Genomic DNA, 27,732 nt, shown 5'->3' with positions numbered 1-27,732 from the left:
CCAACCACAGCACAGCCATTTAGTATGGAGAGAAAGAGAGAGATAAAATATTTCACAGCACAATTGAGTTTCAATTGCAACAAACCACCACCATTGTGATCAGTGTTTGCACTTCATCCGCTCATTTGCATTTTAAATGACACACCCAAAACGGCACACTTTTTCTCAGACCTATTTTAGACTTAGTTTACATCTTAAAAAAAATCTCATAATATGTCCCCTTTAATTAATAATTAATCTCTGAATAGGTCTGAATATTCCATTGATAAAAGATTGTGCCTTACATGGGGTGCTTCTCAAGTTGCTTATTAGTCATTGCATCTTTCCTTGCTTTCATCCTAGGAGGGTGGAGCTAAGACGTGAGGAAAGGAAATGATGATGCGCAAATAAGAATTGAGAAGCACCCAAAATTTTACTTTTGCAATTATTTTGTGTTTGTAGGAACATCTATATGACCCTGTCTCCCATAAAGGATTCATCGAAATGAAACTTCGGAATATGAGGCGGCATCTTGAAGAGGGACAGCGACGCTATCAACGAAAATGTAAAGTTCCCTGCAGCTTTTCACCAGGATCATCAGTAGGAGTGTGCAGCAGACTCAGTATTTGTATCTGTATTCTGTAACAATCTCAAAATTATTTGTATCTGTATTTGTATTCGGATGGAACCGGAAGTGGGGGTCTTAAGCCGGAAGATCGTCATATTACATGAAAATGGCATTTTAAATGAATTTTTGCTTTTATTATAATTATAACTTAAATAACTGTAAATATTTATTACAAATAATATTACACATTTTTAATCAAAAAGACAAATAACTTGATTCTCATTAATAATAGGCATGGAAACCAAACTTCCCACTTTCAAAGCCTCATACAGCTTGTGCCTATGTCACGGCCGGGGGCGTACCCGAATAACTAAAGGTCACGCCCCTCTCAACTCTTCCACCTCGAGGAGTTTCCCAAGACCACCCCAATGACCAGACAGACAAGTAAACTACAGTTAAAATAAACTTTATTAAATATTTAAAAGGAAAGGGGGAAGGGGGAATTTAAAACTAATGAATCTTCTTCTCGCCTCCAGGGCCACTTGGGACAAGGACTAGGGACAGGGGCTCTTTTGGGGCTCTGGTCCGAGAATCCGTGGCGCGCTCCGCTTCTTCCTGGAGGCAGAATCAAATAAAAGTTATGCAGTGGTACGTTGTTCTAGGTCGCTACTCTTCTCACCCTTCTTTCTCTTTCTTTCTCCCGGGTCTTAGTTGCGTGGCTCTTTGGATCAACCCCGGGTTCCCCGCTCACAAAGAGTCTTCGAACAATGGTAAGCAATCACTATAAGCACAGGTTGTTTTCACTCCACGGAATACGTTACTCACAGTACTGGGGACCTTCGTTCACACAGGTTTCACCGGGTACGTTCTCACGGCACTGGGGATCTCTGTTCACGCCAAGCCTTCGTTGGAACACAGGTAAGTTTTTGTTATGAGCACAGATTAACTTCACTTCACAGAGTATGTTACTCACAGTACTGAGGGTCTTCGTTCACACAGAGCCTTCGTTAGAACACAGGTAAGCGTTTGCTATAAGCACAGGTTAATCTCACTTCACAGGATATATTACTCACAGCACTGGGGATCTTCGTTCACACAGAGCCTTCATTAGAACACAGGTAAGCGTTTGCTATAAGCACAGGTTAATTTCACTTCACAGGATATATTACTCACAGCACTGGGGATCTTCGTTCACACAGAGCCTTCGTTAGAACACAGGTAAGCGTTTGCTATAAGCACAGGTTAATTTCACTTCACAGGATATATTACTCACAGCACTGGGGATCTTCGTTCACACAGAGCCTTCGTTAGAACACAGTTAAGCGTTTGCTATAAGCACAGGTTGATTTCACTTCACAGGATATATTACTCACAGCACTTCGTTCACACAGAGCCTTCGTTAGAACACAGGTAAGTATTTGCTATAAGCACAGATTAACTTCACTTCACAGAGTATATTACTCACAGTACTGAGGGTCTTCGTTCGCTCGCAGACAGTGGACTTTCGCTACAGCGTCAGTGCACCGTGATCCTTCGCCCATCCACTTAAGCTGTCCGGGCGTTGTAGGGACTAATGAGCTCAGTGGCACGGAGCCGAACGCTTCCCGAACTCCTGCTCCTATTTCCACGACCGGGGTCACGAGTTGGGGCGAACTTTCGTCGGGCCCCGCACACCACGAGCTTCTGTTGGAAAGGTCAGTACACACACAGCTACGACCCTCAATCCGCACGGTACACTTCTTACGATACTCACTGGGTTTCACCACTGTCTGCTCTTTGGAGGAGCGACGCTCTCGTTGGCACACCCGGGGCACGGGGCTAAATATTCTCGCTCTCCGTAGGACCCAGGCCACAACAGATGTCGTCGTCTCGCGGCTCGTCTGAGGCTAGGCAGTTTGGACGCTACAAGCACAGCATACACACAGCAAGTAAAGCGTAAACACCATCAATCAGTGAAACTCACCCACAGCACTCTTATACAACTTCACATGATTTTTAGATCGCCCTCGCCACCTGGCTACGACCCCCTCGAGAGGATAGTTGGGCGATAGCTGGACCGCCAATGAGAGTGAGATGTGTGTTATTCACAGGCCCGGCATGTTGTTTATCACTCCTCTGGCTCACCTGCGCTCCCTTTTTCCCACAGGGCCACTGCTCTATTGGTGAACGGTGCTTCCTACCCATTGTTTCGTCCGTGCTTCCGGTCAACCCGTGGCTCGCCCACGCTTCCCTCTCCAGTGGGGCCAGGGACCTCAAACACAAGGAAAACACACACCAAGCAACTCTTCTTCCAAGTGTTATACAGATAAGTATTACAGCTGTTACTCACTCTTCGTTGTCAATGACTTCTAATATCTGCACTTTTGAATGCTCTGTGTCCGCTCTCTCACGAGTGAAGTCTCCCAGTATTCCTTCGCTAGCTGACTGTGCCTTTCTCTCTTCCCCAGGGGAACGATCAAGCCAGCATAGTCCGTCTGCAAAGCATCAACACAGCGTATACAAAGTACACCACAAGCCCTCCGTTTGATGTCTTCAAAGGTGTTTTTATGCACTGACTCTTCTCCTTGTCAGCCTATTAGCAACCGCTGTGTAAATTATCCCCACCTGAGCGTGATCAGGCTTAATTTTGGTTTCGGGGAAACCCCGGAAATTCCGGTGTTCTGAGTGAAGCGTCCGGGCGGAACCATCATCGGGCGGAACCCATCTTCCACACTTTTGGTTCCGCCCTCACAACCCGTCACCTGTGACACCTATGTGCATTGAACTTGAGAGCGCGTTGACTGTACATCACCTTTAAGCGTTTATTTTGTCTTTCAGCACAGTTAAATATGTGACCCATTCTGTCTAAATGAGTGGGAGGTTTTCAGGAAAAATAAGTAGCACACATTAATCCCTCATCTAGCGATTCAAAAATCTCTAATAATTAAACATCTAAAATGATCGTTATTTGTACATTTTCTGAGAGTGAAATGATTAACCTAATATACTAAGATGCGTGTACATCTTGGTTTCGGTTTAATAACATGCAGGAATTTGAAAATAAAATGCAGGACTTGATTGATGTTTAAAGAGTTATTAAGAGTGATAAATTCGGGACTGATTTATGTTTCACTAGTTCGCCTGTGCATTCAGGTCTTAATGATTAATGGTAAACGAACTTGGCTTGTTGTCCTTGAAGGGAGCTCTGTACCTGAGCTCTGAACCTTCACAGAGAGCGAACCTGAGGCTGGGGCTCGAGCCACAAGTTCAACCCCCTGCAACGGAACTGCAAAGAGGAAGAAAGAGAGAGTGAAGGAGGAGATGGGGAGGAGGAGGGATGCCGGAAAAGACTGCAGCTGGACGGGGAGGCCTAAAGGCTGCCTTATATACGCCCATGATGATGATGATTGACAGGCCTGAATGTTTAGGCTCCTCCCGAACCTATGTTTAGAACTGCATTAAAAAGTTATTAGGATCGACAAGACTCGCGCTGACTGACAGATTTGAAATTCAACACGCAGACACGCAAGTATGTGCACTGACAGAATAGTTCAAATACAGCGGTTTTGACAAGAATTTATGAAAGCATAATAAGCATTAAAACAATCTTGCTGAGCTATCTATGTCCATACATCGTTTGCGCGAACAGAACGAATTGTTTAAAAAAAAAAACGTTCTCATTAATCTTCATCTAAAATAATAAATAATCAGATATTCGTTGAAAATGTCAAATAATTGAATGCTCTTTTATTTAAAAATCAGTTTTGACTTAGTTCAAAACAAGCAACATGATTTTAAACAATAAGGTAATTAGAAAGATTTAATTCAAATGTTTCAGTTTTTTACTTACTTTATTTTTATGTTAATTGCAATTCATGTCATAGTAATCTTCAGTTTCAATTTTGATTTTAAAATGTTACATTTTCATATTTTTATCTATTTACTTATTTATTTTATATTCACCTAGATTGACAATGAAGCTTGCTTTAACTTGCAGTAATTAAATGATCATCTGTGAGGAAAGTCACACGGAGTTATTAACAAATATTTTATTATCAGAGTGCAGCATTTTATCAAGGTTTTCTGGTCTTGTGTTATTAAATAAAATAAAAAAAACTAAAAGGGTCATTTTTTACAGTTGGGTTAAAAGAAGTTTGAAATTAGCAGCGTTTTTAAACTCATTCCAAAACAGCTCCCATTTCTAAATGAGGGACGCGCAGAAAATGTCATTCATGTCATTTTATAGATTGCACTCATTCACTTCACACACACATTTTTTGTGTAACTCTTTCCCCGCCAGCGTTTTAAAAAAAAGTTGCCAGCCAGCGCCAGCATTTTTCATGATTTTCACAAAAGTTTAATGCCTTCCAGAAAATCTTCTTCTTTAAATATATAAACAAACAATATATCAGATGAAAGAACAGATCCTCTGCTTTCAAACAAAAAAACCCCGTTTCATCCTACCTTCATTAGTTCTCTTGTAATCACCTCTCAAACATGGGTAGGTTTCTTCAAAAACACCCAATTTTGAGCAAAAAGCTGAGATAATTCCATTTTTGCGAAGGACTTTTGATAGAGATCAGATGCAGAGCGATCTTTAAATCATACACGGAGTTCTTTCTCTTTCACGTGAGGCGCTACTTCCGGGTTGTATAAGTTGCGGAAATGCGCCACCTGGTGGATAATAGCGGTATTGCGGAAAGACAGAAAATCTCGTCATAGGCGGGGAAGCGTTTTCTCTAAATTGATGAGATATCTCGTCAATGGCGGTGAAAGAGTTAAGGGGTTTATAATTTAGCGCTGTTCCAGCAAACACGTGATTGTGTCTGGCTGAATATTTTTTCTGTTATTCGGATGAATTCGTTATTCGTTTTGAAGCCATTATCGGTGCCCTTCCGAATAACGTATTCGGCTTCGGGCACATCCCTAATCATCAGGAACTCTGTCATCGGCTGATGAAGACCCAAGTGAATGGTTGAGTGTCATCAAGAGAATAAAGCCATCATCTGAGAACATCGCTACCATCAGAACAGCAATGGAGAAGACCTTTAAAGTGCCCATATTATGAAAAACTCACTTTTTCTGGGTTTTGGGGTGTTCATTTGTGTCTCTGATGCTCCCACCCGCATACAAACTTGGAAAAAATCCGTCCATGCTGTTTTGAGTGAGATACACGTTTCTGAATGTCCTCTGCCTTGAGTCTCAGATTGCACGAGTTCAAACTCAGCAGATTATACGCATTTGTGGACAAAAATGGTCACTGGATTTTATTGGGCTTTCATGGATTATTCACACATCTGAAACAGACTTGATTCGATTTGCGATCGTTATATCAACACAAAAGGTAAGAAGTCACGTTATATTTGGCATGTTGTCATCTTCTGTCACAAAATACTATATGCTAGAGCATCTGTATCTCAAAACAGAGACCATACATTGATGCTAATCCTGTAAATTATACCTTTTAAATGCATAGTAATGTGAATAATATTGTTTGTAGACTATAGGATATATAGAGATTTTTTCGCAGGCTAGATAGTTTGCAGCGTGGTTTCGAAAGTTAAAAAAATATTTAACGGCTTTATTTTACAATTCTACATGAACTAAGTAATAGTGTTTTGCCAAACTAACCGAGACCGGGCCTTACCGACTCGGCTTTTCTGACGAGGCTAACGTACCCCCCGAGTCTCTATCACTTTCCCAAGATACGGTCCGGACCTCCCGCTAGCTTCTAGCAATTAGCACGCGGCCCACAAGCAGTATACATCCCCGCCGGGTCTAAATTTCTGTCATTTGCGAAAATAATGCGTTTGAAAATATTTTATAATGGGAATATGTTTGCATTGTCCAGGGAAAACGAGTATATTGTTGAGACTGCTACATCACAATTTACTCTGGAATCATTATGTGTCATGAGTTTCTTCTCCAGGAGTGTACTTATTAGTGATACTTTTTTGCTTGATTTGTCTGTTGGCAACATAAACCGTTAATAATAATATATAAAAATAACACAGTATGGTCTGTAATGCGCACGATACCACTGAGCACGCGCACGGGCACATGACGTTAGTAGTGGGGCGTGATCAAAGGAGCAGCAGCTCATAAATATGTAATGACCACCTCAAAACGGCACAATCTGAAATGCACTGAAACAGAGGCTACAAGAGATGGGTAGCAATATTTTCCTACAAGCTATTTAGAGCAAACAACTTTTGAAACATGTTTTATGGAACTCATACACCTATTTAACTTGTGGAAAAGCACTCATAAGATGGGCACTTTAACCATCGCAGGAATTGGATTAGCACACAGTCGCCAACAATTTGTGAAATTACCCAACAATACCCACGTTTCATAGACATGCCATTCCTGGTAAGAATTTTATTTAAAGCTCCTGTTCTTTCTGTGTTTTTGAAGCTTTGATTGTGTTTATAGTGGGCAATATAACATGTGTTCAAGTTTCACGTGTATAGGGCTGTGACGGTGGCAGTTTTTTTACCAGTTATAGATTGTGTGTTTGTGTGTGTGGGGGGGGGGCACATGGGCGTACGTGCACATTGATGCATATAGGTCTTGTACATAATGCATACATATGAAGAGTTTGGTTCCAAAACGCGATAAAGGCCATTTTTGAAAAAAATTAGTTACTGCCAAAATCAGTACTATATCAGGTCAGTATTTAAAAGTAAATAATTAATTTTACGCAAAATCCAATATCCGCCGTGTTATTCTGTCATATTTTCTCCCTTTTTTCCCAAAATGCAATAAACGCCACTCCTCCTTTTTACAGAACGCAATAAATCCATTCCAGAAATTATAGCCCACAGTTCACTCAATGTAAACAAACAATGGCGGCGCGCTGAGTACACGGAGTCCTAGTTTTCCTCATCTACTTTGTACTTCGTGATCAACAAACAAAATAAAGTAATACTTTAATGGCATTGATAAACCTGTGGTTGTTTTCTGTGACGGGAAAGATTGTCATCAACATCTAATCATTTACGCGAAGCACTAAGGAGACTGGTGCTTATCTCCTGACAGCATCAAGTTTCTCGTGCTAACACATTGACACCAGGGGATCTTATGAATAACTTTACATTATTGTACTCAAAGTCAACGAAAATCGAGCAGGACCAAAACATTTTACAGCTGATCGCTGTGAAAAATGCTAAGCAACGACGTCAAGTATAACCGCTGCAATGACACTGATCTTAATATGACAAAGTAAGTGTTTTGATTAATGACATTAATGTTTATTTTTTTTAGTCAGTGTGTACAACTGTTCAACTAAATGAATATAAAATGGCAAAGATGAATGCACATTTGTACATTGAATTAATAGATTTCTAGCATTTTGAAACAAAAACTGTCATGGATTTATTGCATTTTGTGGAAAAAATAATGCGTTTTTATAATAAATCTTTGAAAATCAAGTTATGGATTTGAATTTTTTATGTTTTTATAACCTAAAGATGCTATGGTAACTTTGTAACAGAAAATAGTGGTTTTCATCTTGTCACTTTCTTGGTATAGGAAACACGTTTTTACCGAAATTTGTCAAAATGGATTTATTGCGTTTTGGAACCAAACTCTTCATATATTTTGAAATATAAAAATGTAAACGACAATCGGATATACAATTCTTAATAAACGTGCGTGTTTATAGGCGTCAAAATTCTTTCTCTGCCGGTGGGTGCTCGTCACGGCGTCAAGCAATGCTTAGGTTACTTAGCAATGAAAGACGCTCTGAAGCGCATGCACACTTTGAAGAGGAGGAAAGCAGCACTGTCATGTTTTCTGCATGGTTTTAGACATGACATGTGAAGCAACTGTGCATATGTGCTTGGCAATTCCGGAGCACCCAGGGGATCGGCGCATATCTGCGTGTTTATTGTAGCACTTCCATGAAACAACAAGTGAGAAACCTTTTTGGGGTTATAATGTTTCCAGCCACGCTGAAAACTAGGGGTGCACGATTCAGAAAATTTCACGATTCGATTCCGATTCTTAGGCTCGAGATTCAATTCAAAATCGATTTTCGATTCAAAAACGATTCACAGTATGTAAATGTAGTTTACTTTTTCCCATATGACTGATTGTAGTAGATATACAATTTTAAAGAAAAAACACAACAAATTAAATGTAGTTTGATATTACTTTATGGAAAAATAAAAACTGTTATGAAGCAATTAGATGACCCCTTTAATCAAACTCTATTAAATACAATAATATAGTATATTAATGATAGACAGTGCAGGTCTATAGATTATAAATGTGACTGGTGTTATAATCGTTATTATTTCTATTAGATAGAGCAGAAGCAGGAAAAGTGTCTCTCTTTAATCCACTCATTATTTAAGATTCAAAAGTCTACTTGCTGTCCCACTGACAGGGGACTTTACATTACAGCTTTGCGTTTTGTAAATATTGAGTCAGCTTGAGCTTTGCTCGTTCAGTGCAATAGATTTTAGAAAATATATGGTTTATTAATAATAATAGAAAAGAGTCAGTTTTATCGCCATAGAAACCATCGGCATGCTGAAACTGCACGCGAGCTTTAACACGGTAACGCTCACGGTCATTCTCCGATCGACTCAGGTTTTATACGTAAGCAATAAGGTACGAGAGGCTGTGCTGTATCGTGAATAAGTAACGGCTGAAGGGAGTTGTTAGGCACGACGCGAAGCGGAGTGCCTGCAACCCCTTCAGCCGTTACTTATTCACGATACAGCACTTGCCTCGAGTACCTTATTGCTTTTATAAAACGGTTACCACACAATATTAAAGTAAAAAAAATTAGTGCAACCTTCATGAAGTTAAATCAATAAAAGCATTCCCTCCGCTAGAAAAAATAGTCCCTGACTGCGAACAACAACATGAAAGCTCAAATAAAAACAACAAACTGTTCTCAGACTTTGTCTCATTATATGTTTATGTGTTGCTAAGGGTGTTGCTAAGGGCGCAGTGATATTAAATAGAACCGTTGGGTGAAGCGGTCATGGCGGTGTTTTGTCGTGGATGGGGCACACCTGTTGACCAATCGGAATCAAGGATTGGAACTAACCGTTTTATAAATAATATTAATCAGACTTTGGACCCGAAGTAATTTAACTATGACTGACCCGGACCCGACTGACCATTTCAAATACAAACCCGGAACCATACGGGCCGCGGGTGCTCCGTCAAGTTCTCTAATGTTAAAACTCTTCTCAAGTTCAGAAACATGAAGGATACAATGTGACACGAGCTTGTTCACGTCGCATCCCAATTCATTGAGAAACAAAGAGCACGTGAACGCATACCGAACTCATCATGTCGCACACAAAATGTCATTATTAAAGAGTGTCATCATCACGGAAAAACAAAAAAGACAAAATTTGATGCCAGATATACTTGGGCACTTGTTAATATAACTGGGCAGCGCTGCAGCAGCAGCAATGTGTGGGAAAGACTGTGACAAGAGTGTGCGGGCGTCAGTGTGAATACGATGCAGCGCCATCTATGGGAATACTGAGATAAACTCATTTCAGGAAAATAGTAACACGGCATTACAAAAAAAAATAATGAAACGATTTTTGGAATTCTATGAATCGATTCTGAATCGGCAAAGCTTGAATCGCAATTCAAATGTGAATTGATTTTTTTGCACACCCCTACTGAAAACACGTTCTGATGGTGTACTGGCAGCGCAGATTGATACTTTTTCGTGACCAAGAGAGAACGTCAGTTTCTCAACCTGAAGGCTGCAGCCTCCGGAGGTCGCATATGCAGGCTGTATATGTTAATGTCATCAAGCCTGGTTTATTATTTTCAAACATTTGCAAGTCATAAGTATATTACAACAATGTATGATTAACAAAGAATAATAGTCAACTTTATAATTGTTAATGTTATGAAATAAGACAGTCTTGGTGATGTATGCATCTTGCAAATGCGACCTCCGGACGCTACAGTCTTCTTGCCTCATTGTTCCGCCCCCTAGCCAGCCATCACTGATATCAGTTGCAAATAGCGCATTAACTCCGCGTCTGCTGGCTGTTGCTTTAACACGAACCTGAAGAAATCTTTTCATAATTTGTGACATGCACACCACCGCAGGGCGCACTTTCTGACCACGGGTCGCACTCCACCCCCGGGGTGATGCGGAGATAATTACAACCGTCCCAGCCCTACACGTGTAAAAAAACTCAATATTTTTCACACAATTTACTTAGATCTATATCGCTGTTTTCACTGTCCTCAAAACGAGCTGATGTCTTCCTTGTTCTATGAAGTCCCTCCTTCAGAAATACGTAACGAGTTCTGATTGTGCAGTTTGTTTAGTGTGATGTGATTCTATAGCAGCTTGGCTTAGCAGAGCCATTTGAGCCAAAGCTGGTGACTGACGTATTCCTGTGCGCGGAGTTTAGTAAAAAAACTGTTTTGCTGACGTCATTAAAGGAAAACGCCCACATTTTGGGAATTTAGCTTATTCACCGTATCCCTCAGAGTTAGATAAGTCCATACATACCTTTCTCATCTCCGTGCATGCTGTAACTCGGTCTGACGCAGCCCCCGCTAGCTTAGCTTAGCACAAAGACTGGAAGTGAATGGCTCCAGCTAGCAAACTGCTCCCAATAAGTGACAAAATAACGCAAATATTTTCCTATTTATGTGTTGTGATTTGAATAGTTACACAGTGTACATATAACAAGGTCATATGAGACACTGATCTTAATATGAGACGCAAGAGAGAGGCAACACTGTTATCGGAGCTCCGTCGAGTTCATCATCTAAATCCTATTTTCCTACTATCTTGTTCCTATCTATATAATATAACTTACTAGTTCATCTTATGAATACTTTACCGTGACAATTATTCAACAGTATCAATAACTAAAACGATTTATCACTTAAACACCCAGTATTAGCATATAGCCCGCTAGCATCAACAAATGGGGCAACGCTGCTCCGTGCATTGGAGCTCCGTCGAGTTCATCATCTAAATCCTATTTTCTTACTATCTCGTTCCTATCTATATAATATAACGTACTAGTTTATCTTAGGAATACTTTACCGTGACGATTATTGAACAGTATTAATAAGTAAAACGATCTATCACTAGTAAACACCTAGTGTTAGCATATAGCCCGCTAGCATTAACAAACGGTGCCGGCTGAAGTTAGCACTTGCATAGAGGTTTTTACATGTGCTAAGTGTATTGAAGTAGTAAGGCTGACGGAGAACGTTGCAGAACTAGAAGCGCGCATCCGAACGCTAGTTGAGGACAGTAAGACCACTAATGTTAATGTTACAAACACTGTTTCGGGTACACCTAGTGTTAAGCGTAATACACATGGCTCGGTTCCGACTTCAGAGTCAAGGCGGCTGACTAACTGGGTGACTGTCAGGCGGCATAGTCACATTCGGCACCCAAATCATGTTCCTGTTTTAATATCAAACAGATTTTCTCCACTTAGCAATACACCGGCTGAGACATCTGTTAAAGGTGCCCTGGTTATTGGAGATTCTATACTCAGGAACGTTGGCATTGAGGCACCAGCCACCATAGTCGATTGTATACCGGGAGCCAGAGCGTCTGACATTAGATCCAAACTTAAAGTGCTGGCTAATGCTAAACGTAAGTTTTCTAAGATTGTTATTCACACCGGCACGAATGACACCAGACTCCGCCAGTCGGAAATCACCAAAGATACTATTAAAGAGGTGTGTGAAATTGCAAAAACAATGTCAGACAATGTAATTTGCTCTGGTCCCCTCCCCGCCTACCGGGGGGATGAAACTTATAGTAGATTAGTGTCTCTTCATGGCTGGATGTCAAAGTGGTGCCCTCAGCATAACGTAGGGTTTATAGACAATTGGAAGCATTTCCGGGGAAGACCTGACCTGCTAAAGAGAGATGGCCTCCATCTGTCTCCGGAAGGAAGTGCTATACTCTCTAGAAATCTGACCAATAGTCTTACTTTTGATATTGTCTGACTATCCAGGGCCCAGGTCAGGAAAAAGAGAGATTGGCTTACCCATCAGTCTGTTAGCTGCCTTGACATGTCAAGATCACACATATCCCAGCACATAGAGCCTTTTTTACCAGAGTACCAACACATCTCGACTGTGTCTGTTCCTCGAACAAATAAATACAGAGCACCGTTTACCTCGTCTCGTACAAATCTTATTAACATAAAATTAGAACACAATACATTAAACAACACGTTCCTCGTCTAAAAGAGAGAGGGGGTGGTGTAGCTACAATATACAATAAAATATTCAAAGTAAACCATAAATCCAACCTAAAATTTAATTCGTTTGAAATAATACTGTTAAATATGGAAATAACTGATCGTAACAACAAACGGCTTTCGTTCATTTTAGCTACCATATATAGGCCTCCGGGCCACCACACAGATTTTCTTAAAGAAATAGCAGACTTCCTATCTGAGCTTACAATCACTGTAGATAAAGCTGTAATTAATGACATCGAAATATCACCCCAAAGCGATGTCGTTTCAGACCATTGCCTTGTGTCATACACAATACTTCTAGATAGGACCCCTCAGTCTACAACATCCTACAGATTAGCCAGAATAATAATTTCCACCACTAAAGCCTGGCTTACACCACAGGATTATCGGGCCAAATTTACCTCGATTTTGCCCTCCCGAGAATCTGAGAGAAAATCGGGTCATCGACCTCGATCGGCCCCGAAGTTCGGCCCAGATTATCCTGTAATGTGAGACGTTCACAAATCCAAACTTACACCTTCCGATATGCCCGCAGCGAAATCGGGTCCGCCCCAATCACATCAAACATGTTTGATATTTAAGATTTTTTTCTGTGATGATTACGTCATCCCGGAAGCGGAAATGACTGAGAGAACTTTAAAAATGGCGAGCGCGAAAGCTGCTTCACGGTTGCGTTGGACAGCGGAGATGGAGGAGCAGTTGGTCGAAATGTGGCAACAACATGATTGCCTTTATAATGTATCGTGTAAAACTTACCACAACCGGACAGATAAGGAAAAGAGCTGGGGAGAAATCGCCTGGATTTTAAACGTACCGGGTAAGAGCTGTACAGAGAAGTACTAGCGCACTAGCTAGCAAATGTAAACATTAGGTTGAAGTACAGTTAGTTATGGGGTTGTTGTTTGTGATAACCAGGACATTCGCTGTGAAAATGTGACCATGTCTGTAAAAGCCAGGCTAAAGTCTCAATTTAATTATGACAGTTTGATTTTGCTTATTGATTATACTTTTTGATATGACATTATTCAGTCAATATTAAAGATATCAAAGTTATATTTTCACAGAATGAACTTGACTATGGCGGATGATTTTTTGCAGAGAACAGTAAAAAATAAACAATGACTTTTCATAGGCAAGATCAAAGATAATATGAACTCAGCAGAACGTAGAGGAGAAAGAGTGAAAATTATATAATATAATTATTATATATTCATTATATTATAATATAATTATTTTCAGTGGAGGAAGTAAAGATCAGGGCAACAACCCTAAGAACGCAGTATTCCAAACTTCTAAAACCGAAACCAAGTGGAAGTGGAGATAAAGACTTGACACCAAAACAGAGCTGGCTTTTAAAAAATTTAGAGTTTCTGAAGAAACATGTTGTTCAGCGCCCCAGTGAAACCAGTGTAAGTATACCAGTATTATAATAATCTTTTATTAAGGACACTCTCTTGGTCCATAAAACAACAACAAATATACACACATAGACACATACATTTACTCATATACATATTTACTAAAACGCCAATGATTCCACATCCTTGAAAAAAACCAGACTGAACTCTGTGCCAGGTTCGTGAATAATAAAATAATACTGCTAGAAGAGTCCAATAACCTGCATATACATTTATACATGAGATTTCGTATTACAGCAGCACAGGTTGGCACACCAGCACTGACAAACATTTGACTTGCACTGTTCCATTGTGGAACCTTCATCAGTAAATGCATTCCATATATGCAACATTAAGCCTTCATATGCTTCTTTTCCTGTAATGTCGCCACAGATGGGCAGTATACATAGGGGTACAATACACTCTTAAAAGTGTGGTCTTCAAAGATTCTGAGCACATACCAAACTTACAGATCAAACTTATCACCTGAGCATAAAGTGCACAACACTGTCTGTAGACATCCCTATCATCAGAGAGGTCATCAGTTATATAGTGCCCTAAATATTTAACCTCATTACATACTTTTAGTGAATTTCCAGATTGAAAGAAGTCAGGAACTGTCAGTTTCCTGTCCTCCCTACTCCTGACAATCATAATATTACTCTTTTTTGCATTATATATAATATCAAAATCAGAACCATACTGTACTCAGTAACTGTTGAAGATCAGCACTATATGGACAAAAAAAATCACCAGATCATCTGCGTACATTAAATGGTAGATAATAGTATTACCAACAACGCAGCCTGTTGTACAATCATTTAGCCGTTTTGACAATTCATCCATATAAACATCAAATAAAAAAGGGGACAGAATACTTGCATACACTGAATGGGGAAGACACACAATTACCCCATTTTACATTCATATTATGTACAGGCATTACACAGTAAAATGTGTATACTATTGCATGCACACAGCACTGACTTTTTTTTTTTTTTTTAGCTTGATCAATCTGTTAAAGAGTTCATTGAAAGCCAGGACATGTATGGCAGTGAAGAGGAAACATCTGAGGCACCAGGTAAACTCACAACTGCAGATTTACAACACCCATGAATACTAAAACAGTGACATACACAGTATTAAATGTATAGTTCACCCAATATTAAAAAATCTGTCATCATTTAGTCACTGACTCATGCCGTTACAAACATGTATACATTTCTGTGTTGTAATGAACACAAATTAAGATATCTCGAGGAATGCCTGCAACCAAACCGACCAGAGAGGCCCCATTGACTTCCACAGTAGGTTAAAAGAATACTACTGAAGCCAATGGGGTCTCCGACCGATCTAGCCACAAACATTCCTAAAAATATGCTCCTTTGTAACAGGTTTATAACTACATGACTTCTTGTACTGATCTATAACTACAGAACCTTCATTTCTGAGTGAACTGTAGCTGTGTCCCAATTGGAAGGCTGTGACCTTCGAAGGACGTATTTTAAGACTGAGTCACAGCAGTGTGACTGAAGGCCAGTAAGGCTTTACCAATTCGAAGGATGCTTAAAAGGAAGCATCAGTATGCGTCCTTGGTTCTCGCGCTGTTACAGATAAATCTAATGGATCCTTCACAGTGAGGCTATCCTGAGATTCATCATGCGCTTGTAATGGCTAAACATTGTAGCTGGATGTTTTAAAATAAGCATTTAAACCTTTGTTAAATAAAAGTGTATTTAGCAGAATGAAGTTACTTGTCACTGTTACAGTATTATGAAATATTTTGTATTAATATTCTGTGTATGTTGCGTTTATTTATAAGGTTGATTACTTTGATTTACTGTTGGTTAGTTTAATCTACATCAACGTGTCATATTTTCTAAAAAATAATATTTTTATGGTCCCATATTTGTTTTAATAAGTAACATCTCCGCTGTATCCCACTGACAGGCGAGGTGGGTGTCTGCATCAGGTGACTCAAATTATGGATCCTTCAACGCTAGACCCCATTTTAGTTCTCTTCATGGAATTCGGAGGCTGCCACCTGAAAAGACAGAGTGCTCACCATCTGAGGTCGCATCCTTAGAAGGTGGCAGCCTTCGAATTGGGACACACTTTCCACTTTAAGAATTAAGCAAAATGTTACAGTTTTGTTGAATCAACATTTGCAGCTTTGAAGGGTGTATGCAAAAACCTAGGACTTTAGTTCTTCTAATTACTGTGCTCCTGTATAGCTCAGTGGTACAGCACTGTGTTAGCAGTGCTAGAAGGTCATAGATCTGAACATAGGGAGCACATATATTGATAAAATGTATAGACCATTTCAAAAGATGTAAACAACACTGGTCCAGAAGCACTTCCTGTTTCCGTTTTTTAACACTAGATAAAGTTAGGATAAAATAAACCAACAGAACATATAAACCTGAATTAACTGAAGTTAAACAAACATCTTAAAGATAATGATATATGTTAAATAAAAATATAACTGTCATAAACTATAACAGGAAGTGTTTCTGGACCAGTGTTGTTTACATCATTTGAAATGGTCTATAGAAGGTTCCATCGAATGCATGCGAGTTGTCGCGGTTCCACATCTGGGCAAAACTTAACTTCCGGTGTCTGTTTGTCTGGCTAGTGGCTAAACTGAACTCTGGAACAAATACCTCATCGAAAATGACAAATGTTTTAGTTTCCTATAGACGAGTGGAGACAGCGATCATGGATCACCGCTACGTGACGTTTGGCAGACGATCTTAGTAGTTAAGATTGTATACATGATTTTAGTACACATTTGACACGGTAACATTAGTTCAGTGTAGTTTTTGATGCGCTTTAGCTATGATTTGAACTAGATAATCTACTTGTTTATTTTGAAGTTTTGTTTGTTCCACGAAAGTGGTTTGTTTATGTCGTGACTGCTGAACCATCTATACCTTGTAATACAAATCCTTGTAAGTCACTTTGGATAAAATCATCTGCCTAATGCATAAATGTAAAAAACAGTACTATATTATTTCCCTTGGAATAATTGCATGTTTTTCTCATCAACAACAGGGCCATGTTCTTTTATTCAAGAAGAGAATGAAGATCATGCTGCTTCTTTTCCCACCCCTAGACCCCTAGACCGGGATTGAAACGCCGCAAAGGAGACGCAGATAATATTGAACAACAGAAACTGAAGTTGTTGCAAAAGATGTCTGCTTCAGTTCTTGAAGCTCCAGATCCATACAGTTCATTTGGACATCAAGTTGCTGTGGAACTTAGATTAATTAAAAACACTAGCATACAAACCAAGGTTAAAAAAAAAAATAATGAATGCGTTGTTTGAGGCGCAGGAGGCTGACCAGTCCAGTGCATCAACATCCTCACACGTTCCACCACCTACATACTCACATCTCATGCCTATACAAATGTCACCCTCAACCCCTCTCTACACACAGTCACAGCCACCTCACCACTACAATCAGCACCTGCCTCCTCAGGGACCAGTTCAGCCTCAGAATTTTATGAAGATTCTACATGATTTGGAGGAGTAGCTACATTTTTAGATAAAACAATAGTTTGTATTGATTCTGTTATTTTAGTTTCTTAACTGTTATTGCAAATGAGAGCTGGAGCTAATTGTACAAAGAGTGACTTTGCAAAGCAACAATGAGTTTGTAATTTTAATAGTTTTGTTTGTTGGAAATACTTGAACAAATACCTGAAGTGATAATAAATATTGTCTTTATTTAAATTATAACAAATAGACTCTTTTCATGCTCTCAGTTTAAATTGTATAAAAAAAATTAAGGAATTACACTAAATTTTTTGATCTCATCAAAATACAAGACAGAAGTGAAGCAATTTTAAGAGCAACCAACAATTTTAAACTACAATTATTATTTACATTAACTGCTAAATGTTGCATATGTTACTAACAGTACACCTTGAAAATGCTCCTTTGTTCTAAATGTAGACATCTTGCCATGACACTTGCCCAGCAGGAGACACAAAATAATCTCGCAGGATATCACGTTGTTGCTTAGCAGTGAGGGTGGGGTTACGTGCCCGTCCAGCTTCCACACATTGCATAGCCCCAAGACCTTCTCTCCTCCACGCTCCGTCATGGATTTTATGGTCCACATCCTCCCAGTCTGCGAGTGTTGGTGGCATCAGGAGAGGCATCCAGCTGCAGCCCCGCAGACTCACTTCTTGCTAGACACCAGTGGCTGGACACCAGTGGATGGACAGCTGACGTCATTTCCGTAACGTCATTCACTTTTCAAATTTGACGGGCCATGCACATGTCAGCGGTAAGAAAAAAATAATAAACTGTCGATGATTTATCGGTCATGTCAGAATTCAAATGTACAAACTAGCTAGACAGTTTTAGGGGACAGGAATGAGGTGTGGTGTGCACAGTGTGCAATAGTTTATTTGGAACTGTTCATGTTTAATTTTCTCTTGAAATCGGACCCCACAACCACCTTACGGGCCTGACTGTTGCATCTTCATTCTGATGGTCAGATTTGTCTAATTTTACTAAGATGTGTGTAATTTCCAATAAATATTGCAAAAACACGAAGTGTTCATTTGATCTGGATTGTTTGATAAATTGTCTGATCATGTGAATCTACGTATATTTTTAAAACAGTTACATTTAAAAAAAAAACTGTGCTCAATTAACATGTACAAGTCTGTTGTAATGACAAAATGTTATAGTCCATTGATCTAGGCTGAATTTAAGTCACAAAAAATAGTGAAATGATCTGAACAATATATATTTTCAAGGTGGTTCTTGTGAATGCAGTTTGCATGAATTATTGATGTTATAATATTAAGCATATTATTAAGAATTGTTTTATGTAAAGAGATATGATAAAGATCATATTTCAATTTGCACACAGATTTTATATTACATATTTTAAGTCATTAAAGTAAAATTACAATACGGAAAAGACGTGTGCAATTAAGCCTGCAAAGAATGTCTGGTGAAAACCGAAAATAAATATGCTGTCTATCCAGAGGTGAAAATATAAAATAAATATGCTGTCTATCCAGAGGTGAAAAAATAAAATAAATATGTCTATCAAGAGGTGAAAATATAAAATAAATATGCTGTCTATCCAGAGGTAAAAATATGAAATAAAATTGCTGTTCATCCAGCGGTGAAAACGGAAATTAGCCGCGAAACGGAAATGACGTAGGCTGTCCAGCCACTGGTGTCTAGTCGGAGGTGAGTCTGCGGGGCTGCAGCTGGATGCTATTGGGCATCAGAGGGTATGCCTCATCCCCCACTAACATATAGGGAAGTACAATATCACTGTTTGGAAGCTTTTCTGGAGGAGGAACATTTAGGAGACCCTGGTCCAAAGCTTTCTTTAGGTCAGAATGGGCAAAGAGCCCTGCATCAGAGACTCTGCCCTGAGTACCGACACTAATATAAATGAATTTATAGTTTGCATCTACAATTGCCATCATAAGAACTGAAAATCTGCTTTTATAATTGTGCCATGTGCTGCCACTGTGGGCTGGAGGCTGGATGTAGATGTGCTTTCCATCAAGGGCACCCAGGCAATGTGGAAACTGCCATTTCTCCAAAAAGTCCTTGGCAATTGTTCGCCATTCCTCCTCTAATTTTGGTGTCTGCAAAAATTAAGGCAAAATAGGAGATGAACAATTTTAGTTTAATAACATGCATTTATTTACCCCTCTCTCGCTCCTGCTCTCTCACACACACAGTGACAAAAAATCTAAACTTCAGAAATTCATCTTTTAAGACCTGATGTAGAGCTGTGCATGTGCTTTTTACTATTTGAGATATAGTGGTGGCCCCAATTCTGTATTGAAAACTTAATGATTTGTAGGTTTCACCTTCAACAGAAAAAAGTAAACATTACTGTAATATAAAAACACAATAGACACATCTGTTCATTTGTTCCCTTTACAAACCTGTTGCCAAAAATCTTAAGGTCAAAGAAAGCCTCTCTCTGGCTGTAATCGCTCTTCTCATCTTGGTGTCCTGTCTGGTGATCAAAGGTTCAACTCTCCCGAGCAGAAAATCAAATTCATCTGAGGTCATCCTCAGTAGCTTTTTAAATCCTGACCTGTCCTCCAACTACAGCAAAGCAATAATAAACACAAATATTGTTTATGTACTTTATTTAATTTAGTGCAACATTTAAAGATGTCTTGACAAAAAGTAAAGTGTCATGTACTGTGTGCACTATCTAAAATGTGCCTGTGTGTCTGAGAGACCACATAAAATCATTTAAACTTAGCAGAAAGCGAAAAAGAGAAAGCAGTGCAATCCTGTGTTTAATGTTACATGTTTCTATTAATAGCGCAAGAAATTCATTAAATTTGCTACATTGACGTTGCTTGAAGGTAACAGTTACACAGTCTTGATGACCTGCTGCATACACTCGCTAAGTTTCCAGATTTTATGCAGAAATATTTTAACACAGTGTATAATATTATTTTTTTTACATAATATGACCAAATTAACCTACACACTTCTGCATCATAACAACATACAATATCGTTTTTTAACTAGGTTAGCTAAACGTTAGCACTTTAAGCTAATGTGCTCGCGCTGTTGTAAGCAACGGTAAACATTGTAGCAGACAATGCTCGCATACGACAAAATGTTAAGTGTCATACTGTGTGCACTATATGTTTACAGTGACAATCTAAAACTTGCCTGCGTATGTCTGACGGATCACATAAAATCATTTAAACTACACTGAAAGCTACAAAGAGAAAGCAGTGCAACCCTGATAAAAACAGTTAAAAATCTTACCTCGAGTTCTCGTTGAAGTACAAACAGTCCATGTTGACCCCGTCTCTCCAACCATTTTCTCACCCAGACTCGTTTGTTGTTCTTCTTTTGTTTTTTGTCGCAACACAGAATTGCAACAGCAACAGCAAGTGCTTGTTGTCGCATCTCCATTTTTGTTTACACTACAAGATCACGTGATGCACTGTGAGATGATGACGTGAGCTCTCGATCTGGCACGATAATCTTATTAATATCCTGTAGTGTGAGACACGACATGATTTTCATATCCTGTAGTGTACACTGGTTTAGGATTTTAACTAAGAATATCTGACAAGATTCTCCTTATGTGTGTGCTGCAACCAGATTTCATAATCTGCCAAAATTTTAAAAATCCTGTAGTGTGAGCCAGGCTTAAAGATAGCTTTATTAGCACTCTTCCAGACCTGTCTCAAATGAAACATGTAGCAGATAACCGTGAAGGTCTGGATATTATAATAGAAAACCTGAACAACTTCTGCTCTAGCACGTTGGATGCCGTTGCTCCCATTAGAAAAAAGAGAATCAAAGAAAAAATTGCCAGCTCCATGGTATGACCATCATACTGCAGCCCTTAAAAAAGTAGCTAGAAAAATGGAAATAAACTACCGAAGCACAAAGTTAGAGGTATGGCGTTCAGCATGGAAAGAGAGTGTTCAACACTACATACAGGCTATTAAAACTGCCAGATCTACCTATCTCAGTACGCTTATTAAAGAAAATCATAACAACCCTCGTTTCCTATTTAGCACAGTTGCGAAACTGACTAGAAACAAAGAACAAACAGAAACCAATAGTAAACTCCAACACAATAGTGATGACTTCATGAACTTCTTTACTAACAAAATTATGTTTATTAGGGAAAACATAGAAACTACGCAAGCAGCCACAAGATTACCAAACGAACATCTTGAGTCATTTAAGCCTACTACAATAGAAGAGCTCTCTAAATTAGTAACGTCATCCAAATCATCGTCCTGTATACTAGACCCCATTCACACAAAATTACTAAAAGAGGTATTTCATGTAGTGTCAGACACGGTACTAAATATCTTTAACTCATCTCTAGAATTAGGATACGTTCCAACAGCTTTCAAACTAGCAGTTATTAGACCGCTCATTAAAAAACCAAACCTTGACCAGGGAGATCTTAATAACTTTAGACCAATCTCAAATCTACCTTTTCTTTCTAAAATATTAGAAAAAGTAGTGGCAAGCCAGCAACGCACATTCGTAGAAAATAATAATACATATGAAAAGTTCCAATCAGGATTCAGGCCCCACCATAGCACAGAGACAGCCCTGCTTAGAGTTACAAATGACCTCCTATTAACATCCGATCGTGGTGAAATCTCAATCCTTATATTACTAGACCTTATGCCGAGTTCAGACTGCACGATTTTAGCCCTGATTTTGACTCGCCGACAAGTTTTGAGAAATCGCCGACAAATGCCCGAAATAACAGGCAAATCGATGCTCGTGCACGCGAGTGACAATCACACAGTGTGAATTATAAAAGACGCGTTCTGAGAGGATCGCCGACGAGTCGCCGACACCCGTGAGATATTTGGCATGCTAAATATCTGGACCGGTCGGCGATTCAAAATCATGCCGTGTGAAATGTGTTTTGACTGACAATAACATCGGCGATGACCTACATCCAATGAGAGAGCAACATACAGGACAGCTGGAAGTTCGGGGAGGAGTCTCTCAAAACATTTCCTCCTTCATAATTTTTATTTCTTCTTCTTTGTGCTGCAAATGAGCGCACATGCAATTTGTATGGTAAACTTCTTGCGGGTGACCATTTTTAATAATAATCCCAGTCTCACGTGAGAACTCCGGTCTTGCACGCGTGACCTCGCGTTGTTTCCTTCGCGTCACTTCTCGCGTGCGTTTGGTTGTGAGACGTAGTTTGCGGACCGGGAAAATGTTATCGGCGATTCTTCTTACGGTAAAGTCATGCAGTATGAAAACCCCTGTCACCAATCCATCATGCAGTCTGAAACAGCAGCGACTGAACCCTTCCCCAGATAATCACGCAGTGTGAAACCACAGGTGACCTGACTAGTTTGAAAATCATACAGTCTGAACTCGGCATTAGTGCAGCCGTTGACACAATAAATCACAGAATCTTACTCAATAGACTAGAAATACGCCATACGCCATATGCTGTCTGCATCAGATGCAGAAAAGCTTATTCATGTTAGAATAGACTATTGTAACTCGTTACTTGGGGGATGCCATACAATCCATCACGTAAACTGCGCTCACAAAATTCTGGTCACTTAATTATCCCTAGAATATCAAAAGTGTCTAAAGGTGGTAGATCCTTTTCCTACTTAGCCCACAGTCGATCAATTTAAATATAAACTTAAGACATTTTTCTTTAACAAAGCATTCACATAAAATGTCCAGTAAATGTACTTTTCCCGCAGTAGTTATTTTGTCTAGAACAAAGCACTCGCATACCTCATATGGGTAATATGCTATTGCCGCAATAGTTAGCCTGTCTGGAACCGAGCTGACTTAAACCACTATGATGTATGACACTTGCATTACATGTGAACGGCCCCTAGAACTCTGTTTTTGTCTCCCTGTCTTGTCCTCGACCCCCGAGGACAATGAGACAAACAGACCCAGTTCCTGTTGCTGTGAAGATCATCGCACCACTGATCTACTGGCTGTCCTTCAACGTGATGACCAGCCGATGCCTGACCAACGACCACCGGCTAAACCAGTTTAATCCACTTACCCGCCTCCTATCCCTACCGTATATATATATATATATATATATATATATATATATATATATATATATATAAATATATATATATATATATATATATATATATATATATAAATTCCTCCCAAGGGTTTTTGTCCTTCTAGGAGTTTTTTCCCATTGGGTTTTTTCCTAGGGGGTCTATTCATCCCAGGGAGAGTCAGACAACTTTGGCTTAACTTAGCACTTAACTGTATACGTTACATTATTAATATGCTCACTTGTACGGTTTAACCTTAGCTGCTATCTCAACTTCTTATATTATCTATTGATTTTCTGTGTTCTCCTCTACATCTTCTCATGTAAAGCTGCTTTGCAACAATTAACACTTGTGAAAAGCGCTATATAAATAAAATTGAATTGAACACAGCCATAAATAGGAAAATCTTCGCGTTATTTTGTCACTTATTGGGAGCAGTTTGCTAGCTGGAGCCATTCATTCCAGTCTTTGTGCTAAGCTAAGCTAGCGGGGGCTGCGTCAGACGGAGTTACAGAACGCACAGAGATGAGAAAGGTATGTATAGACTTATATAACTCTGGGGGATACGGTGAATAAGCTAAATTCCCAAAATGTGGGCGTGCTCCTTTAAAGCAGGAAATAGAGGGCTTTAGTCCAAACCAGCCGTTCACTGTAGGCTTTGAAAGAGGAATTCTAATAAAGAAAATATATCGCCTGGCAGTGAACTTTGAGCTTTATCATTTTACAGGTATTTAGGGCTGGGTATCGATTCAGATGTTCCAGATTGATTCGATTTCGATTCACAAGCTATCAAATCGATTAAATTTTGATTCTCTGTTCGATTTACGATTCCGATTCTCGTCTCTATTTTTATACTCGATTCTCAATTCAACTCGATGTATGTAGATTTAATACAAATTCAATATTTATAAGTTTTCAAATACATAAGTTTACAAGTGGGTAATATATCAAAAGAAATGAACAGCCACAAACCTGTATATTAAACTATTTTATTGTAGGTACACTTGGGTACATTAAAACAGAACCCATCTCTAATTTTCAAATGCATACATTTATGTTAAATACAATTCAATTTTGATGCAAGATGAAAAATGTATGCTGAAAAAAGTAAGAACGGTCGCATTCCTTGATCAAACAGGATCAGGTTATTTAATAAAAAAAAAAAAAACGATTCGTGGCCTAGGAGAATCAATTTTGAATCGACCACGTTTAAAAAAAGGATTAATCGAAAAAAAAAAAATTTTGCCCAGTCCTTTAGGAACATTACATGCTAACTAGGGTTTAAAAATGTGATCAGGAAGAACGTGACCATTAAAATGTATCAAATGTGTTTCATTATTTTTTTTAGAATGCATATGTAAAGATTCCAAAGTATTGTGAAGTGGATTTTACAAATATATTAGCACCTTATATACCATAGAGATTTAAAATGAAATTATTTCTTTCATTATAAGGTTTTCTTTGAAATAACTCATATTCTGCTATTCTATACACTGTTAGCTAGATGCAGAGTTTGCAAAGATGTTTGATGGAAAAGGCGAGATGCTAATTCGAAGATGGGAAACATCAGTTATTCCAAAACTGATACGGATTGCAACTTTGGAGAAGGGTAGTGTAACTTCTCTGGTGGATCGAATTCCAAACTCTAATTATGGTAAGGCTTTTAACTGCATATTTTTATATATTAACCTGTTTTTTTTTTAGAATTTTTTACTCTAAGGTTGAACGTCATTTCTTTGAATGAATCATAGCTTTTAATAAATTTGAGTACTTTTTTGTAATTTTTCATTTATGGTTTAGTGCATCAATTCCTTAGTTGCAGTCAAAAATGTAACCAACAGTCACAAATAACTCTTATGCTCTTCTATGTTAAATAGATGGGAAGTGCTACACCATGCTGCAGGTCCTGACACACTTGCTCCCACCATCTGCAGGAAGAGGTGCAGTTTCAAGCCGGTGCAGTGTCAGATCTGCCATTTCATATTTGCTGGACTTTGTACCGGTAAAAATAATTTTTTTAGTATGATTCTCTTGAAGAAACAAACAACAGTTAGTTCCTTGTCCTCAAAATCTCTTTCTCTCCTCATATTCATCTATATTTCTATCCAGTGTGGAACCAGGATCCGCTCTCTGTGTGACGCTGGTGACAATGCCACAAGAGGCCAGCAACCACAACTGATCTGCATTGGAAACTTGACCAGTGAAGCCCATCAGTTTGTAATTGCTGCCAAACATGACAAAGTTGTTATTCCACTGGAAGATGAGAGCCTAACCTGTGCCTTGGATAAGCTGTTTAAATTCTACTGGGTCTACAATCTTGTGTATCCTCCCCAGCTTGCTTCAGTTTTTATCTTTCTGGAGCATGTATATGACTTGCCAGTGTCTAAAGCCGCAAGACGATCCAAAGTCTTGGAGCTGATTAGCAAGCTACAGGCTTTAGCCTAAATCAGCCAGTCATGTACTGTTGTCCAATATGTAAAAAGCCAGTTAGCTCTCAAATACGGGGACTAATCTGGCATCTTCGTGTCATTCATTCCCTCTCTGATGGACAGGACTACACCATTTTTTGCAGCCAAAATGGCTGTCAGCGTTCATATCATAACATTAACTCCTATTCCAGACACTTTACAAGAGAGCATCCACTAGGGAATAGCTTATAAAACATGGCTACCCAGGTTTCAGAAATCATAGTGTCAGACAGCCCTTTAGAAGACAACCAAATCCTCAGTGACAACACCCCCATTATACCTAATGAAACATCAGATGGTGAGGAGAATGCCATTTTGTGTTCCAAGTCTGAGGACCAACTGTCAGTGGCCAGCCATGCAGCTACATTTGCTGCAAAGATGTACTCTTGTTCAAATATAACATTGAGTGATGTACAAAGAAGTTTAACTTGTACTAAAGAACTTTTGGACAGGACTGTTGACAGCCTTCAGACATCTACCAGTGCACTGTTTAAAAGTTTGGCTGTTCCAGATGACAATGAGGGGTTTAATTCATTAATGAAAGAGTTTGAGAGTGCTCGAGAGTGCCTTGACAATATAGATAACCCCTATAAAATGGCTAAATTCTTTGAAACCGAGTATTCTCTTGTTAAACCCACAGAGATATTCTTAGGTCACAGACCTGACACCATTAAAAAAAATGGTATTACACAACAAGTACTTGCAGCGGATACATTTCAGTATATATCCATCCTTGAAACACTAAAATTTATCTTTGGTAAGGAGAAATTTCAGACCCTGTATTTGCAGTCTCACCGAAGTACAGATGGTAATATGCGGGACTATTGTGATGGTGCTCATTTTGCCAGGCATGAATTGTACAAAACACATACTAATGCTCTACAGATTCAACTATATTTTGATGATCTGGAGACCGTAAATCCTCTTGGATCAAAAACAAAAATTCATAAAATGGGAGCAGTGTATTTTTCTTTAAGAAACAGCACCAAAGTATAATTCAAGCCTGGCAAATATTCATCTCTGCCGCCTTTTCAACTCTATTGACAAAGAAAAATATGGCTTTGCAAAAAAAGTTCAGCCTCTTTTAGATGACATAAAAATCCTAGAGTGTTACGGCATAGACATTGATATAAAAGGAGAAACACATATGTTGTATGGAACAGTTTGCCTTTTGACTGCTGACAACCTTGCATGTCATGCGCTGTGTGGATATGCAGAAAGTTTTTCTGCAAATAAGTTCTGCCATATTTGCCTTGTAGATAAAACAACCACACAAAGTGTTCAATGAAAATTATCTTGAAAAGAGAGACAGACACAATTATCAGCACCATGTTGTGTTGAAAGACTATTACAGGAATTAAAGAATACTCGTGTTTGAATACCCTTGAATACTTTCATGTAACAGAAAATGTAGGGGTTGACATAATGCATGATGTGCTGGAAGGTGTTGCACCTTTGGAAGTTAAACTTTTACTTCACCACTACATTTTTGAAGAAAAACTGTTGTGCCTGGAACAGTTAAATGAAAGAATAAGCAG

At 39.0% G+C, this 27,732-nt stretch overlaps 1 protein-coding gene and 1 long non-coding RNA gene across 2 annotated transcripts; one reads left to right on the top strand and one right to left on the bottom strand.

The window, feature by feature from the left end:
- The first annotated feature begins 420 nt into the window (after nt 1-420).
- LOC129416804 (uncharacterized) lies at nt 421-26,750 on the top strand. The gene is made up of 6 exons (XM_073869492.1): nt 421-580; nt 5,464-5,578; nt 6,811-6,898; nt 25,227-25,380; nt 25,604-25,728; nt 25,836-26,750. Exons 1-6 carry the CDS (start codon nt 484-486, stop codon nt 26,169-26,171), a joined length of 915 nt encoding a protein of 304 aa, XP_073725593.1. The 5' UTR covers nt 421-483; the 3' UTR covers nt 26,172-26,750.
- LOC141365296 (uncharacterized) lies at nt 17,931-21,237 on the bottom strand. Its single transcript, XR_012370531.1, has 3 exons — nt 20,947-21,237; nt 20,097-20,262; nt 17,931-20,018 (listed from the first exon to the last, which is right to left on the bottom strand). It is a non-coding gene; the product is annotated as an uncharacterized lncRNA (long non-coding RNA).
- Nucleotides 26,751-27,732: the final 982 nt, after the last annotated feature.

Source organism: Misgurnus anguillicaudatus, chromosome 7, assembly GCF_027580225.2.
Source record: "Misgurnus anguillicaudatus chromosome 7, ASM2758022v2, whole genome shotgun sequence".
In the NCBI taxonomy this organism is placed as follows: domain Eukaryota; kingdom Metazoa; phylum Chordata; class Actinopteri; order Cypriniformes; family Cobitidae; genus Misgurnus; species Misgurnus anguillicaudatus.
The sequence above is the reverse complement of the archived record's forward strand: the minus strand, read 5'-3'. Positions and strand labels throughout refer to the sequence as shown.

What these genes read in the sequence shown, in the direction of transcription:
- LOC129416804 (XM_073869492.1), top strand. Translation starts at nt 484, where the DNA reads ATGAAACTTCGGAATATGAGGCGGCATCTTGAAGAGGGACAGCGACGC. An exon ending in GCAATGGAGAAGACCTTTAA is followed by an intron (nt 5,579 to 6,810) that starts AGTGCCCATATT and finishes TGGGCACTTTAA; the next exon opens with CCATCGCAGGAATTGGATTA. An exon ending in AATTCCAAACTCTAATTATG is followed by an intron (nt 25,381 to 25,603) that starts GTAAGGCTTTTA and finishes TATGTTAAATAG; the next exon opens with ATGGGAAGTGCTACACCATG.